General features: G+C 36.9%; 2 protein-coding genes across 3 annotated transcripts in view; one reads left to right on the top strand and one right to left on the bottom strand.

The window, feature by feature from the left end:
- The window catches only part of LOC113110649 (interleukin-17 receptor D-like), a 56,472-nt gene extending 51,988 nt beyond the window's left edge, over window positions 1-4,484 (top strand). Inside the window, exons 12-13 of one of the 2 annotated variants that reach the window (XM_026274774.1) lie at window positions 1,268-2,183; window positions 3,614-4,484. In XM_026274774.1, the coding sequence (XP_026130559.1) occupies window positions 1,268-2,183; window positions 3,614-3,732 (1,035 nt within the window). In that variant the 3' untranslated portion in view covers window positions 3,733-4,484. Of the gene's footprint in view, window positions 1-1,267; window positions 2,188-3,613 lie in introns of both variants that reach the window. The other variant, XM_026274775.1, reaches the window with a different exon arrangement.
- Window positions 4,485-4,753: 269 nt separating this feature from the next.
- Window positions 4,754-8,148, bottom strand: LOC113110675 (glycine N-acyltransferase). Its single transcript, XM_026274813.1, has 5 exons — window positions 7,511-8,148; window positions 7,301-7,408; window positions 6,569-6,692; window positions 6,344-6,470; window positions 4,754-5,248 (listed from the first exon to the last, which is right to left on the bottom strand). Exons 1-5 carry the CDS (start codon window positions 7,601-7,603, stop codon window positions 4,840-4,842), a joined length of 861 nt encoding a protein of 286 aa, XP_026130598.1. The 5' UTR covers window positions 7,604-8,148; the 3' UTR covers window positions 4,754-4,839.
- Window positions 8,149-19,529: the final 11,381 nt, after the last annotated feature.

Raw genomic sequence — 19,529 nt, 5'->3', positions numbered from 1 at the left:
AAAAAGAAAATCTTGGACTGGTTTGAAATGTTTGCAGACGATGCCCTCTAGTGGCAGAAGAAAGCTCACTCAAATATTTCCACAGATATTGATCCAGATTAATTTAATTAATTTACTTTCCTCTTACTTGTTCCTGGTCATGAATCATCAGTGATTGTTATTCTACAGAAAACACTTTACTGCAAGGTTTCATTTGTTAACATTAACTACATTAGTTAGCATGAACTAACAATAATAAATACTACTACAGTCTTCATTAATCTTAATTACTGTTAATTTAAACATTTATCAGTGCTTTTTAAAATTAAAAGTTGTATCTTTTAGCATTAGTTAATGCACGGTGAACTAAAGTGAACAAATTCAATGAACTATTGTTTATTTATTAACTAACAAGCTTTAAGGACCCTCAGAGGTTTTCCACCAAAATAAAAGTCCTATAGTTAAATGTTTGAAAGCAATATAAAATATAGACAGCCATAAATATTATTATTATTATTATTTTGATTTTATGGTTGCTGTGTTAAATTATATATATATATATATATATATATATATATATATATATATATATATATATATATATATATATATATATATATATATATATATATATTGTAAATAATGATGAAATACAGTATTGTGAATATCATTATTAAATTATTATTACCTTTATCTTTTACAGTACAATAGTTATATATTCCTTAATTGTTTCATTTTATAATTAAATTATAATTAAAATGTATGAATAATAAAAAATATAAATAAAACTTTTTATTGTTGTTTATTTTCTTATATTTTAAATTATGATGAAATACAGTATTTTGAATATTGTTATTACATATATTTTTTACAGAACTTTTTAATTGAGTGTTTAGTTTTTTTTAATTAATAATAATTAAAATATATTAATGTATTATTAAAAACTGTATAAAATACTGTATTTTTACTGTTGTTTATGGTAAACTAAAAATAATAATTACCATCATCATCATCATCATTTAAAGTAATTATTTTAATAAAAGTATTTATATTATTATATTATTACAAACATTTTGAATAATAATTTATTATTTAGCCTTATTAAATGTAGAAAAACTGGTTTCTTTTCTTTTTTCTTTCTCCATCTGTTGACATAACTCCTGTCACTTTTATGCTTTTAACTAGAAGTTGTTGAATCACTGTGCTCTTTATCAAGACACTTCACCTGGAGCCACTGTATGAAAGTCTCCTTTTCTTGACGTGTGTGTGTGTGTGTGTGTGTGCTCAGGTGGCGCTGGATCTCTGGGAGCACCTGGAGATCTGTAAGGAGGGTCAGATGTCGTGGCTGAGCCGGCGTATCGACGAGGCTCACTTCATCATCACCGTCTGCTCCAAAGGCCTGAAGTATTTCGTGGAGAAACGCCACCGTAAAGGCAAAGCCACGTCGAAGGAGAACAACCGAGAACCGACCGCATCCGACTCCTCCGCCGGAAACAGAGACCTGTTCATCGTGGCCACAGCGATGATCGCAGAAAAACTCAGAGAGGAGCATCAGAAGTCCTCGGACCTCTCTCGATTCATGTCGGTGTACTTCGACTACTCTCACGAGAGCGACATACCGACTTGTCTCAGCCTGGCGCCTAAATACAAACTGATGGACCAGCTTCCTCTTCTGTTCGCCCGGCTCCACTCTCGCCAGCTCAGTCTGACCGACCGCGAGCCACAGCCGCCCAACGTCAGCAAACGCAACTACTTCCGCAGTAAATCGGGCCGCTCGCTGTACGTGGCCATCTGTAACATGCACCAGCTCGCGGAGCAGGAGCCCGACTGGTTCCAGAAGCAGCTCATGCCGCCTCCGCTCCCGAATAAACGCCTCCCTCCTCCAGAGAAGCTGGACTCGGGGCTCGTCCTGAACGAGGTGAAGCTCAAACACCCGTCGGAGAGCGAGTGTCCCGTGAGGAGCAGCGTCCTGATGCTGTCTCTGAGTCTGTCTCAGGAGGATCTCGGGGAGGGTTCGTCTCATCAGGACGCGGGGGCGTCTCGTCCCGACGGATCGGTCAGTCCGGTGGAGATGCCCAGAGACTCGGGGATCTACGACTCGTCCGTCCCGTCCTCCGAGCTCTCCATCCCACTGATGGACGGACTCTCGCCGGACCCCGACAACTCGTCTCTGGCCGACAGCGTGTCCTCCTCCTCGGGACTGGGTAGGTATTTAACATACGAGACCCTGGAGCACAGTCTGAAGTCTCTGGGGTATATTTGTAGCAATAACCAAAAACACATTGTATGGGTCAAAATTATAGATTTTTCTTTTATGCCAATAAACATTAGGATATTAAGTACATATCATGTTCCATCAATATATTTTGTAAATTTCCTACTGTAAATATTTCTAAACTTTTTTTTTTTGTTTAGTAACATGCATTGCTAAAAACTTAATTTGAACATCTTTAAAATATGATTTTCTCAATATTTAGATTTTCTTGCACCCTCAGATTCCAGATTTTAAAATAGTTGTATCTCGGACAAATATCGTCTGATCCTAACAAACCATACATCAATGGAAAGATTGTTTATTATTCAGCTTTCAGATGATGTATACAATTTCTAAAAATGTACACTTATGACTGGTTTTATAGTCTGGGGTCACATATGTAGTGTATATAAATGTATAATTTCATCGTAAGGAAATAATTCCCTTTAAAAAAGTATATGCAATATTTTAAAAAAATGTATGTAATCCCTAAATGTAACAACTACCTATTAATAAGCAGAAAATTAGGAATTTATTGAGGGAAGAGGTGTAGTTAATAGTGAACAAGTTTTCCTTATTCTAAAGAATTACCTTGTGATTTTTCTGTATTTACATGTGCTTTCATATTAATACGCACTTGTGCAACTGAAAACAACTGTACGCAGTTGTAAATAATTTATTAATCTAGAAAAAACAGGAAGGATTTACAGCTAGAAGTAAAGAATATTAGTATATATAATTCTGTTGATCTGCGGAAAAAAAAACAATGTTTATTATTAAAATTAATATTATTATTAAATAATTGTTTGCCTTACAGAACAATAGTATTCTTGCTATAGTAATTTATTTTAACTATAAAATATAAATATTATTTTGATTAATTCCAATAACAGCAATACTAATGGTTATTATGTATTGATTAATATTTATCATTTAATTATTAATAAAGTTTTGTTAAAAATAATAGCAATAATAATATTGCATGCTTATTAGTTTTCAGTTCAGTGGGATGATTGCAATAATATTTAGTTTTCTATACATTTTTTAATTACTATTTTTATTCATATTAATATTTTATTTTATTTAGTACTGTAGTATATTATTGCAATATAAATGTTTCTTTAATAAATTTTGTTAAATTATTTTTTATCATTTATATCCTAAAATAAAATATTATTAAATTGATAATAATAATTATTTTTAATGCTGTTTTTTTTTTTAAAGTAAATTATTTTGATTGCAGTAGTAATACATTTTCTGATTGATGCTGATTTGAAGTTTTATCACTTAAATTACTATAACATTTAAATGAGTGATTACTATATTATAATTTTTTTTTTTGCAGCTATATTGAGCATGCATGTGTTTTTGTGAGTGCAGGTGATGAGGAGCCCCCTGCTGTCAGCTCTCTGCACTGCGCAGCTTCCACAATATGCAAAGCAGAGCTCCATCACATCATCCATCAGAGCGAAGGACTCATAGCCGCTGCCTCCACCTAGTGGCCTTCAGCTGTAACTGCATCGCCACTTTAATTCCTGTTCTCACCACTGACTTGGACAAGCTGCCAGCGAGTCTTCAGAATCCCTCATCAGGGAAATATTTTGACGGATTGAACATTGAGGTGCCTGCAGACCTGTTTTCTAGAGGCGCTTTTTAACCAAAGCAGTTGTGCATTTAGTATACAGCCGAGTTTGTGGTGTTACAGCTATGACCTTCTTGCCTTAAAAGTGCCATGAAGCTGTGGACATGAGCGTGCTGTGCTGAATCTCAGTCGTTTTAACATGTTATTTCACTTTTATTTATTGCATTAACGTGCTTCAGTTGTGGGATAACATTTAAAAGCAACAGACGTGTGTAGATTAGCACTTTGTGTTTTTCACATTAGCCTGGGTTTTGTTTCACTGAAGCCGTTTGGAGGCACTGCTCGATTTTTAGAAGCTTTTTAATGATTTTAGGCCTTTATTTGTTTTAGATGGAGCTTTAAAAAGTTTTAAAATGTTGACAGCAGCATAAACGTATTAGAGTTGGTCTAATGTTGGTTTCTGACAAAGGGAAATACAAGCTAAACAACTTGAGATGTGCCATTCTGTTAACTTTATGAGTTTTATTTGTCTACTCTGTTTATCCAGGTTTTGTACAGTTTTTTTTTTTTAGAATATTAGAAGTGATTTCTACATTATATAAACTTTGTACTGTTTTATAGTACTCTAATGTAGGGGATACGACTTAATAAAACTAAGATTTATATGCATTGTGACGGAGTTATTTATATTTGAAGTGCGAAAAATACACATGCTTGAAAAATCTGTTCACATTTTTGTATGCTAAAAATATGCATATAAAAATAAGACATGACTAAAAACTTTAGTGACATTATAAGTGATTTATATTATTAAATATATACAATCCGTAATTTTAAGCTAAAATATCCATATGAAAATGCAAAAAATAATGAAGAGGTGTTAAAAAATACCAGTTACATTTAAAGTAATTTTTGTTTACATATTCTTTTTTTTTTTGCTAGAAATCTGTATATATGCATGCATTACTATATGAATATATGCATTATATATGATTTATATATGCATACTGATTTATATTTGTATCTATTGTCGTTTATTGATCTCAAACCACACAGCCCTGTAATCTGCTGAATCCTGGAACCCAAGTGACATGAAAAGTTTGTAGGAAGAGTCATTTTCCTTTTCCACGAAACAGTAGACCGGGTGTCCTCGCTCCAGGAGGGTTTTGGCCATCACAGACACCAGTAACTTCGCGTAGCCTTTCCTTCGGTGTTGTGGTAATGTGTAGAGCAACCCAAGAGCAGCGTGTTGGTACACAAGCAGCCAGGAGACGGGCTCAGTGCCGCCCTCCTCTATCACACACAGTGAAGGATTGTGGGTAATGTAGTTCAGCACTGAGTTGTAGCTGTTACTGTCTCCGCCGTATTTCCACGTGCTGTTAACTAGATGAGCATGAGCGGCACTGAGCGGAGTCAGTCTGAGTCCAGTGTAACTGAAAACATGGAGCAGAAGAAGATCGAAATTCAAGATCCAAAGTCAATGGGTTTTTTTTAATAGGATTTTGGTTACATCCCTAAAATAAGGTCTGTGGTTCACACAGGCTCAAGATACATTCAGTTTTTATTCTACGACATAAAACACACCAGTTACACCCAATTTGAGATGTCAGGGACATTCACCGTCATCACGCAGAACAGTTTATCAATTTACTGTATTCTCCAGTTGTAGTAATACATTTAATTGTAGAATAACCAATTAATAGTTTACCACATTTTTTATTAGTGTTCAACAATGTTTTTTGTTTTGCTCCGAAATGCAACAAGTTTATTGATTTAAATGTATTGCTTTCTTACTGATCCTGAGACTGGGATCATAGACTCATATTATGATTATTTCATGTAAACACTACATTTCTGGCTTAGTCATGGTGAAAGTGACACTTTAAAGATGCATAGTGCTTAAACGGCTCATTCGAACTATAAATTTCTATAAAGTGGGCCAGTTACAACTTTGCAAGGACAGTCCGGCACATCTGACTCACAGTCTGTAAGTATGTTTTCATATTTAAAGAATTAGCCACTGACGATTCAGTTTTGAGTTTTGAGCAGTGCAGAGTAGCGCTTAATGTTTGTGGTTTCTCCGATCACAAATGTAGACATGGCTTTGTTTATGCAGCGCAATATGCAACGCGTAAAAACACAGTACAAGTCATTATAATCAGTAATTATGTCCCCACCGGATGCAACAAATGCCTCGTTTATAATGGGTTTTATTGGTTTTGTCTTGTTGTGTCACATGCTTGAGCTATTCGGCCAATCACAATGCACTGGATAGCTGGCCAATCAGAGCACACCTTTTCAGAACGATGAGTTTTGTAAAAATGTAGGCGGGGCATAGAGGATCAACAATAATGTACAGTATATGGAAAATAATTAGTTTTGAACTTTAAACCGCATAATCACATTGCATTACATCAAATACAAAAAAGCTTTTTTAGCAAAGTCATATGTCATATTACCTTTAAACAGTTGCTTTAAGCCTTGAATGAAAGAACACTTGAGGTTTAAGAGTATGATGATGATAGCACCTCTCTTTAAACAGCAGCTGTCGCTCATCCTGGAGCAGTAACACATTCATCACTACTTGAACTTTCCAGGGAAGTCCATGTTGATCCGCAAACTCCTGAACTGCTTCTAAATGCCTGATGTCAACCCCTAAATGGCAACCAACAGGTTTGTGCATGATTTATTTTGTCACAGTCACAAAACTAGTTATTTCAGGCAATTCTTTTGGTTAGGAATAGTGTGTGTACCTGCTAATAATGTGAATGCATGTTTATTGATCACACCAGGTGTGTCCAGAAGGGTTTTCAGACCCTCTTTGCTATTGGAGTAGATGCTGAATATGTTAAAATCTCCTTCTCGATCCTTTGTTCCCTGTTTTAAAAAAAAGCACTTTGATTTTTAAGAAAAATGCATTCCACTTGTTAAATAGATGAAAAAATAAATAAAATGTAAATATATTAAGTAAATAATATATATAATTTGTTGTGATTTATATATTGCTTGAACTATGTGAAAAATAATAGCTAAATCATAGTTATTTTGGTATTTTTATGTTATTGTACATTTTCTTTTTTTATGTTATAGTAATTGTTTGTGTTTATATGTGTGTGTGTGTGTGTGTGTATATATATATATATATATATATATATATATATAGCTTTAATTATTTTCTTTTTCAGTTTTAGTTTTTAATAATTGTATTACTTTAACTTCGACCTTTATTTTTTATATAATTATGCATTTTTTTATGTTTGTTGCCAATTTTTAAGTTGAAGTTTTCAATCTAATATATTTGTTTTATTTCAGCCAACAAAAAATTATTTTTAGTAGTTCTGGTGTACAATAACAGCACTAAGCATTAGTTTAGCATATGCCTTTAATACAAATGCCACAGTTAAACTACAGTTTTTGTTGAGATGTGGCTAGTTTTTTAAACAAATCAGAACTGTCTGGATCTGTAAAATTCTGTAAAATGTTACCTGAACTTTGGGTTTGCAAATAATGACATTGAAATCTGGCCATTGGTCTGCAATAACCTCCAGATTGTGAGGCTTTCCTCTGTTTAAGTTGAATATACAGCCATAAACCTGGAAAACAATTGAATATTAACCAGCGAGTGAAAATAAAAGCTGTGGTAGTCCGATAGGTTAAATCTCAAACTTTCTGAAACCTTTCTAGAATCAGCACACCTTGATGGACTCTGGAAAACTCTTCGTCAAAACGCTCTCGGCTTGTTTGAGCTCCTCGGTGCCAAGAATGATCATTTTGTGCACATAAACCATTCACGGAAAACAGATGACAACAAAGGGTTAACAAAAACTCATGATGCCGAGTGCAAAGTCAGGGCAAAACAAAACAGCCGTGCATTTCAGTGTCAGAGATTATAGCAGCAATATGGACGCAGCATGCAAAAGTGGATCATTTCTATTAAATATTAACACTTTCATGCACTTCAAACCATGCTGATGTGATGAATTCAGCTTCTTATTCGCAACTTATTGACGCTATACGTTCCACCTTAAAAACGCGACGCTTCTTATTTCACTCTAAACGTAGGGACCGTATCTAGTTGTGTCTATATTTCAGAAACGAACAATACACTATTTAAAAATGTAAATAAGGCTGAGATAAGAGCGAAAACTGACTATAAAGATTAAATCTTATTACAATTCTTTCTGAATAAGAGACACAAATAGAAACGGCCCCTAAGTTACGCGTGAATAAGAAGCTAAGAAACGCGGAAGCGTGGTGTTTTTAAGGTGGAACGGATAGCGTCAATAAGAAGCTGCGAATAAGAAGTTGTATTCAGCCTCGTGCTCCCCCTCTTTTTTTTCCAGCAGGGTATTATGGACTGCTCGGCATGCAGCTGGTCAGGTCATGTGACATGGCAGATGATGTAAACGCAACAATGCAGCTGCAGTGAAGAATGAGAAAATACTATATAACATGCATTTTCTGTAATGGTTTGTGGTGAAAAAAGCTTCTTAACTTCTAGTTTGTGATGAGTCTGTGAATCTAACTGAAGCGTGAGCATCTGTCTGTCAGCAGGATGCAGAAACCTGAGAAGCTCTTATGCAGCAGATAAATAGAGGTGTGTTAAAGCGTCAGGAATTTATGGCTATTAATGTCTCCACCCTCACCCTGATACACCCAGATGATTTTTGGCTTTGCCTTTGTTCCCACTGATTCACAAGCTGCTGACATGGTTTGCCTTCTCACCCTTTTTGCATCAGTTTTCTCAGCTTTTATTGTCTCAGGAGACAGTGTGGAGCTAAATGACAACCAAGATGTCATTAATGTTGCAAACTTTGCCATGGATGTCCACAATCGAATGAGTAGCTATCCGTACGCCTTTAAAGTGGTGGATATCATCTCAAACACAGCTCAGGTAAGGGTCATGTTCATCATATAACCAGCATCTCCTTTCCTCTGATGTATCTGATGTGATATTGTGTTTGTTGCAGCTCTATCCTCCTGCACGGGTTAAATACATGCTACAGATAAAAGCTGCACAGACGGTCTGCGAGAATCACAGCAGTGTGAATGTAACAGACTGTGCTTTACAGTCTAATGCAGTGGTGAGAAATACATCTAATAATAATTCGATTTTGTCTTTTCATTGTGTGTTGTGATGCATTGGGTGGAATATAGAATCTTTATTTGTGAAACCAGAGAAAAGCACAGCATTTTCAGCTCGTATTTTAGGCATATGCAATTTGCACCTTATAGTGTAAATATTGTTATAATATTTGCATCTGTCTCATAAAATAAGATTGATAAAATTAGCTATTTTAAATGTAAATAAATATTAATATGCACAATTTGCATTTTGATGGCCATATAAAATAAATGAATTCATTTAGTTAATCTAAAGATAATTTTTGCTTTGTTGTTTAATTAAATGTTAATATGCTTTTTGTCAACAATAAAAGTCTACAAAATGTTTTTTTCATTGTATTTTTTGTTAAATATTAATAAAACTGTTTTACATGTAGTTTGAAATTCGGTTAGGTTTTAGGCATATGAAATATGCATCTCAGTGTTAATGTTAATATGTATTATTTGAATTTTGTGGGGAAAAAAAATAAAAAAAATAAATAAAAGAGAAATACTAAAATTCAATTTTGCATGTAAACAAATTAATGTGTAATTGAATTTGTGAACTTAAATATGAATATATAAACAAACTAGATTAGAAATTAGTAGATTTCTTAACAACTAATGTGACTGAATGTTAGGAGCTGTTATATTGTAGTAATTTCTGGTGTTTTCTTGTTTGTGTGTTTTCTCAGATAATGACCTGTTCCTTCACTATTATTGCAGTGCCAGGAAATGATTTTATTCCCAAACATCTGCTGTCAGATCAGTGTGTCTGACTGGATCTGAGGATTGTGATGCTTAGAATGTTGTCTGCAATAAAAGCTTTATTTATGCCTTAACATATGTAGTTTGCTAAATTTTCATTATCATTGTTTTATAAGCATATCATCAGCTGTAATTCTCAATATAAATATAAAAATATGTTTTTGGAATTAAAAGTAGCATCTCTTAATGAATCATTGAATTGCCAGAAATTAAAATAAAAATGAATTGTGCCACAATAAACTTTTTTGCCTCTTAAATTATCTTTAAGTTAATCAATCACCTTTATTTATATAGTGCTTTAAACAAAATACATTGCGCCAAAGCACTGAACAACATTCATTTGGAAAACAGTGTCTCAATAATGCAAAATGATAGTTAAAGGCAGTTCATCATTGAATTCAGTTATGTCATCTCTGTTCAGTTGAAATAGTGTCTGTTTTAATTTGCAATCAAGTCAACGATATCGCTGTAGATGAAGTGACCCCAACTAAGCAAGCCAGAGGCGACAGCGGCAAGGAACCGAAACTCCATCGGTGACAGAATGGAGAAAAAAACCTTGGGAGAAACCAGGCTCAGTTGGGGGGCCAGTTCTCCTCTGACCAGACGAAACCAGTAGTTCAATTCCAGGCTGCAGCAAAGTCAGATTGTGCAGAAGAATCATCTGTTTCCTGTGGTCTTGTCCTGGTGCTCCTCTGAGACAAGGTCTTTACAGGGGATCTGTATCTGGGGCTCTAGTTGTCCTGGTCTCCGCTGTCTTTCAGGGCAGTAGAGGTCCTTTCTAGGTGCTGATCCACCATCTGGTCTGGATACGTACTGGATCCGGGTGACTGCAGTGACCCTCTGATCTGGACACAGACTGGATCTGGTGGCCACGGTGACCTCGGAACAAGAGAGAAACAGACAAATATTAGCGTAGATGCCATTCTTCTAATGATGTAGAAAGTACGGTGTTATGTGAAGTGTTCCGGTTCCAGTTTACCTAATTAATGCAGCCTAAAAATCCTTTAACGGATTTGGATATTAAAAGCATATTAGTATGTTATGTGTATGCCAGGTTAAAGAGATGGGTCTTTAATCTAGATTTAAACTGCAAGAGTGTGTCTGCCTCCCGAACAATGTTAGGTAGGTTATTCCAGAGTTTAGGCGCCAAATAGGAAAAGGATCTGCCGCCCGCAGTTGATTTTGATATTCTAGGTATTATCAAATTGCCTGAGTTTTGAGAACGTAGCGGACGTAGAGGAGTATAATGTAAAAGGAGCTCATTCAAATACTGAGGTACTAAACCATTCAGGGCTTTATAAGTAATAAGCAATATTTTAAAATCTATACGATGTTTGATAGGGAGCCAGTGCAGTGTGGACAGGACCAGGCTAATATGGTCATACTTCCTGGTTCTAGTAAGAACTCTTGCTGCTGCATTTTGGACTAGCTGTAGTTTGTTTACCAAGCGTGCAGAACAACCACCCAATAAAGCATTACAGTAGTCTAGCCTTGAAGTCATAAATGCATGGATTAACATTTCTGCATTTGACATTGAGAGCATAGGCCGTAATTTAGATATATTTTTGAGATGGAAAAATGCAGTTTTACAAATGCTAGAAACGTGGCTTTCTAAGGAAAGATTGCGATCAAGTAGCACACCTAGGTTCCTAACTGATGACGAAGAATTGACAGAGCAACCATCAAGTCTTAGACAGTGTTCTAGGTTATTACAAGTAGAGTTTTTAGGCCCTATGATTAACACCTCTGTTTTTTCTGAATTTAGCAGTAAGAAATTACTCGTCATCCAATTTTTTATATCGACTATGCATTCCATTAGTTTTTCAAATTGGTGTGTTTCACCGGGCTGCGAGGAAATATAGAGCTGCGTATCATCAGCATAACAGTGAAAGCTAACACCATGTTTCCTGATGATATCTCCCAAGGGTAACATATAAAGCGTGAAGAGTAGCGGCCCTAGAACTGAGCCTTGAGGTACTCCATACTGCACTTGTGATCGATATGATACATCTTCATTCACTGCTACGAACTGATGGCGGTCATATAAGTACGATTTAAACCATGCTAATGCACTTCCACTGATGCCAACAAAGTGTTCAAGTCTATGCAAAAGAATGTTGTGGTCAATTGTGTCAAAACGCAGCACTAAGATCCAATAAAACTAATAGAGAGATACACCCACAATCAGATGATAAGAGCAGATCATTTGTAACTCTAAGGAGAGCAGTTTCAGTACTATGATACGGTCTAAATCCTGACTGGAAATCCTCACATATACCATTTTTCTCTAAGAAGGAATATAATTGTGAGGATACCACCTTTTCTAGTATCTTGGACAGAAAAGGGAGATTCGAGATTGGTCTATAATTAACTAGTTCTCTGGGGTCAAGTTGTGGCTTTTTTATGAGAGGCTTAATAACAGCCAGTTTGAAGGTTTTGGGGACATGTCCTAATAACAATGAGGAATTAATAATAGTCAGAAGAGGACCTATGACTTCTGGAAGCACCTCTTTTAAGAGCTTAGATGGTATAGGGTCTAACATACATGTTGTAAGTTTAGATGATTTAACAAGTTTATACAATTCTTCCTCTCCTATAGTAGAGAATGAGTGGAACTGTTCCTCAGGGGGTCTATAGTGCACTGTCTGATGCGAAACTGTAGCTGACGGCTGAATGGTTGCAATTTTATCTCTAATAGTATCGATTTTAGAAGTAAAGTAGTTCATAAAGTCATTACTGCTGTGGTGTTGGGAAATGTCAACACTTGTTGAGGCTTTATTTTTCGTTAATTTAGCCACTGTATTGAATAAATACCTGGGGTTATGTTTGTTTTCTTCTAAAAGAGAAGAAAAGTAATCAGATCTAGCAGTTTTTAATGCTTTTCGGTAGGATATGCTACTTTCCCGCCAAGCAATACGAAATACCTCTAGTTTTGTTTTCCTCCAGCTGCGCTCCATTTTTCGGGCTGCTCTCTTTAGGGTGCGAGTATGCTCATTATACCATGGTGTCAAACTGTTTTCCTTAACCTTTCTTAAGCGTAAAGGAGCAACTGTATTTAAAGTGCTAGAAAAAAGAGAATCCATAGTTTCTGTTACATCATCAAGTTGTTCTGAGGTTTTGGATATGCTAAGGAATTCGGATACATCAGGAAGATAACTTAAAAAGCTGTCTTTTGTGGTAGAAGTGATGGTTCTTCGATACTTGTAACAAGAAGTAGAATTTACAATTTTGGCTATATGAAGTTTACACAGAACTAAATAATGATCTGAGATATCATCACTTGGCTGAATAATTTCAACACTATCAACATCAATTCCATGTGACAGTATTAAATCTAGAGTATGATTTCGACAATGAGTAGGTCCTGAAACGTGTTGTCTAACACCAATAGAGTTCAGAATGTCTATAAATGCTGATCCCAATACATCTTTTTCATTATCGACATGGATATTAAAATCACCAACTATTAAGACTTTATCTGCAGCCAGAACTAACTCGGATGTAAAATCACCAAACTCTTTAATAAAGTCTGTATGGTGCCCTGGTGGCCTGTATACAGTAGCCAGTACAAACATAACAGGGGATTTATCATTAACATTGGTTTCTCTGGATAATGTTATATGAAGCACCATTACTTCAAACGAGTTATACTTGAAGCCTGCCCTCTGAGAAATCCTGAAAACGTTATTATAAATTGAAGCAACACCTCCCCCTTTGCCTTTTAGACGCGGCTCGTGTTTATAACAATAATCTTGGGGGGTGGACTCATTTAAAATAATGTAATCATCAGGTTTTAGCCAGGTTTCTGTCAAGCAGAGCACATCTATATTATGATCAGTTATCATATTATTTACAAAAAGTGTTTTCGTAGAAATGGATCTGATATTCAATAAGCCAATCTTTATCATTTGTTTATCCATATTGCATTTGTTTTTTATTTGTTGAACCTCAATTAAATTGTTAACCTTAACTTGGTTTGGACGTTTTTTGTATTTTCTAGTTCGTGGAACAGACACAGTCTCTATAGTGTGATATCTAGGTGAAAGAGTCTCTATGTGCTGAGAATTAACTGACCTCTGTGACGGGAGGCAGCTAGCAGACGGTCGGTTTAGCCAGTCTGTCTGCTTCCTGACCTGGGCCCCAGTTAGTCAAGTATAAACACTAAGACTATTTGCCATATTTCTAGACAGAAGAGTGGCGCCACCCCAGGAGGGATGAAGACCATCTCTTTTAAACAGGTCAGGTCTGCCCCAAAAGCTCGTCCAATTGTCTATATAACCTATGTTATTCTGTGGGCACCACTTAGACATCCAGCCATTGAGTGATGACAATCTGCTATGCATCTCATCACCACGGTAAGCAGGGAGGGGACCAGAGCATATTTCAGTTTATAAATAATTAGTTTAGTTAATTAGAGAGCATGTGTGCATTAAGAAATTCAAGGTAGCAGCTTTTATCTTAAGTTAATATATCTACAATGTGCTAAAGGATCATAAAACCCCCCTATTTCAGCACTGGTTGGTTCTCAGCATAATTTTGAATAAATATATAATTAAATAAATAAAGTGAAGCGAGACCAAATGGAAACATCTAATCTGGTTAGTTTTATTTTGTTTTCAATGAGTAAAATGCATCACTGTTCCACACACTGTAATTCACTGTACATCAATGCATGCAATAGAACGGTTTAGTAAGATCATAGTAAGCTATTACATACTGTGATATAGCTAAAATTCAATTCACAAATAAATGCAGAGCACTCTGTCATTAACATCAGATTGCAGCAGTTGGCAAACGGTAACAATCTATTTCTAATGGACACCACTATAGCGATACAATTCTAATTGCAACTTCAGTTTCATGCAGAATTAAAACAATTAGTAACTTCTAACCCTTTTTCCAAGTGAATGACTAATAAAACACCTAATTGTCTCATCTATCTAAACAATGAAGCAATTCCTTCAAATACTGCTATTGCTCCTTTTTTTGTTGCCACACACGCTGCCCCTGCTGCTGCTGCTGATGCTGCAGCTCCTGCTTCTGCAAAAGATGCCAATGCTCTTCCGTTCTCTTTTTCTCCTCCTCTTGCTTCTTTTGATGCTTCTTCTGCTGCTTTTACTCCCATTTCACGTGCACTTTGTCTAACTTCAACTGTCCTAATGTATGTTGTCTGATCTTTTAACATTTTAAATTCATTCAATGTCTGAGCTTCTTTATAGGTATACTCCATTGTCACACACCATATCATCTATCTTTTCTAGCAGACTTAAGACCTGATATCGATCAGATTTGTTATTGTTGAATAAGTGAAATCTACCCCTATATTTAGTGCAGATCAGTTCCCATGAATCTGGACTTTCTCTGAGAAACTCATGTAAAGTTTTACCCTTCAGCTGATCTTCATGAGTGAACAGAATGATGGTGTGACATGCAGCTTTCTCTCCAAAATTCTCATCAATCAATTCCACCGTGTTATCATGATTAAACATCTTAAAATCATTCAGACTGATGACCAACAGGAACACATGAGGTCCAGGAGCAGTCAAGTAGATGCACTTCACTAGTTCAGCTTGTAGATCCTCTTCAAGCATCGATGTATCAGACAGCTCTGTAGTGTTGATTACTGAAATTTTCCTTCCAGTAAACACTTCTGTACGATTCTGACAGGTTGTAGTGCCATGGGGAGACATTCCTTTTCTAAATGCATCTTTGCCTAGAATGGTGTTTCCTGTTGCACTCTTTCCTGATCCTGTTTGACCAAGCAACAAAATCCTCAGATCTGCAAAAGTGGGGAATATAAAACATGCCATTATTATTACACCTTCTGTTGTGTCTAAAAATCCTTTTTCTAATTCAGCGTTTTCAGTCAAATATTTGAAAAGCATCTTGACTTCAATCTTTTTGTTGGATGGTTAACTTTAAATTACCACAGTTTTTTTTTAAATGGCTTAATCATAGGCGTCTGATCTGAAATTATACAGCTCAGCTTTTGTGTAAAAAAAAAGGAATTACATGTGAATCATTTTGGCAATCAATTTTCATGACAGTTCAAATATTTGATAAGAAACATCCATCATCAAGATGTTTTTTAACTTCAAACTGTTCTTTCCAACTAAAATATGAATCCATAATCCATAATAATCCATTGGTGAGCAAGTGATGGAATGCTACATTTCTGCAAATCTCTGAAAAAACAAACTCATCTACATCTTGGATGTACATTTATTTATAAATTTACAGTATTTATTGAGTAATTAATTATTAGTGTATGTATTGCGATACCATTTTTCCTTTGCAGTCCCAACGAAAAAGGGTCACGATCGTGTGTTGGAACCACAGGCGGTGTGTAAAACTGCTTAAAATATCTCTGCCTCCTTGTTATGCTGTGTTCACACCAAACGCGAATAGAGCGTCAAATTCGCGTCTACCGCGCCTAGTTTGCCGCTTGACCATTTTGAGATCATTCGCGCGAGTAATTCGCTTCATTCGCGCGTGAAATTAACTTCACAACAGACGCGAATTGTGTTATTGTGTCATGAAATGTAGTTTTAAAAGTATTTCAGGCGAGAATGTAGTTGTTTTAAACTCAAATATGCGGTTTATTTATAATGACAGCGTCTATTTAAAAAATGTGTTTCGCCGATCTCGGAGATGAGCTCCATGCGATCAGCGGGATCTCCGTCATCATGTATCCGCCGAGAGTAGCCTTACCTCGGATAGATCTTCTGACATTTGCCGCTGGCTCTGATGTGGACCGGAGGCTGCAGGAACATTACTGTTGAACGAGTGACTCCTAGCAGGCTCCTGATTGGTTAACGCGGCGCGAATTGACGCCAAAGTTCAAATTTTTCAACTCGGGCGGCAGACGCGAATTCGCGTCAAACGCTAAATGCACAAAAAGCACCATTCGCGCTAAATGCGCGTTTCGCGGGAAGCGCTCTATTCGCGCGTCAATTCGCGTCATTCGCGCGAACTAGACGCGCCAATGAGGCGAATTCGCGTCTTCCGCGCCGCGCTTAACGCCCCATTCGCGCCGCGAGACCTCCAGACGCGCGTAAACGCGCCTTTGCATTGACTTAACATTGAAATCATAGAGCGTCTGGCTCGAACACAGCATTAGTGCGTCCCCTCCCATGCCGGAGACCCGGGTTCGAGCCCCGCTCGGAGCGAGTCATGCTGCTGCTCTCGTTCAGTTTCAGCATCTGGATCTGATTCTGGATCATAAATAAGCGGCTGAATCTGACTGTTAGCCATGGTTTGTTTTGGATGATGGTTTTTCCCTCACTGTAATGTCACAGCTTACAAACGCTATCAAAGCAAAAGCCTACTCGCGCTCGTGATTCTTTAGCTCCGCCCACTAGTGATGGCCGATTCGTGAACGAATCGTTCAATTTAACCGGTTCTTCTTAGTGAACCGGTTGAACCAGTTCACCAAATCGAACTGAATCGTTTGAAACGGTTCACGTCTCCAATAAGCATAAATCCACAAATTACTTAAGCTGTTAACTTTTTTAACGTGACTGACACTCCCTCTGAGTCAGAATAAACCAATTTCCCGGGGTAATCCATTTACTCAAACAGTACACTGAATGAAATGCTGTGAAGACCGAACTGAAGATGAACACCGAGCCGAGCCAGATAATGAACAAACACGCCCACTGCTGGAGCAGTTCTCGTTCTCGAGTCAAGAACCGGTTGCTTCGGTGTTCGGATCACCAGTACACTCAACCGAGAATCGTTTCTGTCGGACGCGTCCGATTTGAGAACCGATGAGCTGATTCTCGTTCTCGAGTCAAGAACCGGTTGCTTCGGTTTTCGGATCACCAGTACACTCAACCGAGAATCGTTTCTGTCGGACGCGTCCGAATTGAGAACCGATGAACTGATGATACTGCGCATGCGTGTAATTTTGTAAGTATTTTGTTAAACATCGGAAAGTGTGATAAAGTAACTATATTTTATTTTGATTTTTTTTAAATTATTTTTTTTAGATTAATGTTTCCAATCTGTATATTGTATATAATGTATAGGCCAAATGTGTTTTCAGGGAAGTTGGACAATAATTAAGACTCTAAAGACTCTTATGTTTAATAGGAATAAGGGATGATTTATGAGATATCTGTACTGTATTTATAGTTAATGATGACATTCACAAATTGATTTTGTAGTAAACAGAACATGAACACGAGTAGAGCAGCTGATGACACTGAACTGCAGCACGTGCCGGTTAGAGCGATTCTCGTTCTCGAGTCAAGAACCGGTTGCATCGGTTTTCGGATCATCAGTACAGTCAACCGAGAATCGTTTCTGTCGGACGCGTCCGAATTGAGAACCGATGAACTGATGATACTGCGCATGCGCGATTCAGCGTGAAGCCAACTGACTCACAGCATGTCTCTGAACCGAAGGGATTCTTTTGGTGATTGATTCTGATTCTGTACTAGTAGTTATGAGCGGGTATTTTGAGGGCTTGGATGAAGGGCAATCTGGCGAAACGTAAGTTAATTTAATAACAAATACATCGCAATGGATTATGTTTAGTAAGTGGATCATGGTTTCTGCACTGATGACACCTAATTTATTTACTTTATATCTTCAAGACTTAAATCCTCATATGCACATTATTGCTGTTACTGTATTTAGGTGTTGTTGCAAAACTCAAATGTAAACTTTTCATGATTATGAGGTTTTAACTGACTAAAGTTATGATTACTGACTTTATATATTTGAATGTTTGATAGACGTGACGCCATTACGTCATCGCCAATGACGTCATTACGTCGAGCGTGAAAGAACCGATGAACCGGTTTTTTCAACCGGTTTATTGAATCGAACCGTCCGAAAGAACCGGTTCGCGGAAAAGAATCGAACTTCCCATCACTACCGCCCACATGCACGCCTCCAGCCGATCGTGTTTTTCCGGGAAAAATCGGTACAAACTATCTTTCTCTTATGAATATAATAAAACTAAAGACTTTTTGGAGTTATGAAGGATTCAGTACTACTCTATAGGTACTCAAGATTAACAGGATATTGAGTGAAAACGAGCATTTCACCCCCTCTTTAACTTGTGGAAGGACGCCAGAGCACAGAGGTTACATACAGAGGATCTGAATTAAGCCCGTGGAGGAAAACGTTGGATGCGTTCGACTTGGAAGCAAGGCTACAGACAGCGATTGGGGAGAGTAGCCGCTTGCAGTCGGGGGCGAAATTGAAAACAGACATGTCAAGCCGGACATCTTCATCTCCTGTTAGTGACACTCACGTGGTGTTAATTAAATCAGAGACAATTTATAAGAGACATGCCACTTCCTCAATCGTCAAGCCGGGTCTTGTTAGTTTGAAATAGTTGCCCGGAGGCGTTGCCAAGATGGCGGCCGAGTGCCACGACTTGCCTAAAAAGGACTTTGAGGAAATGCAGTATTTGTTAAATACACAGATGTTTTAGAAACGTTTTCATGAACAACAGAAACTGTTTTTACATACTGCTTATATTCTCGATATAAGCAGCGCCATATTTTCAAGAATAAAGTTCAACATAAACATATGCTATTTAAATACTAATATAGTGGGGCATATATACTTTTATCAGTGTTGTATGATAAGTGGGAATAAATACAACAGTGCGACTATACGATTAAAAGCTTTTACCATTCTAAAAACTCAGATTTGTTGCCATTATTGGAACTGAAAAGGTTCGTCTAACCCGAAAAACAGGTGATCATTGTCATGTGCTGAATCTGGCCAATGGTGAAACAGCTGTGTCATCATCAACACTCCTGCAGCTGCTCTGGAGAAACCCATAGACAGTAAAAGAAATGGACACAGCGACCCCATTGGATT

This window comes from Carassius auratus, chromosome 11 (genome assembly GCF_003368295.1).
Source record: "Carassius auratus strain Wakin chromosome 11, ASM336829v1, whole genome shotgun sequence".
Lineage (NCBI taxonomy): Eukaryota > Metazoa > Chordata > Actinopteri > Cypriniformes > Cyprinidae > Carassius > Carassius auratus.
This window is presented reverse-complemented; position numbering and strand designations above follow the sequence as displayed.

Excerpts from the sequence above, each read along its gene's own strand:
- LOC113110675 (XM_026274813.1), bottom strand. The coding sequence starts at position 7,603 with ATGGTTTATGTGCACAAAATGATCATTCTTGGCACCGAGGAGCTCAAA. Across the intron at positions 7,409-7,510 it reads GTTTTCCAGAGTCCATCAAG|GTTTATGGCTGTATATTCAA; the intron begins GTGTGCTGATTC and ends ATTGTTTTCCAG. Across the intron at positions 6,693-7,300 it reads TTTGCAAACCCAAAGTTCAG|GGAACAAAGGATCGAGAAGG; the intron begins GTAACATTTTAC and ends TTTTTAAAACAG.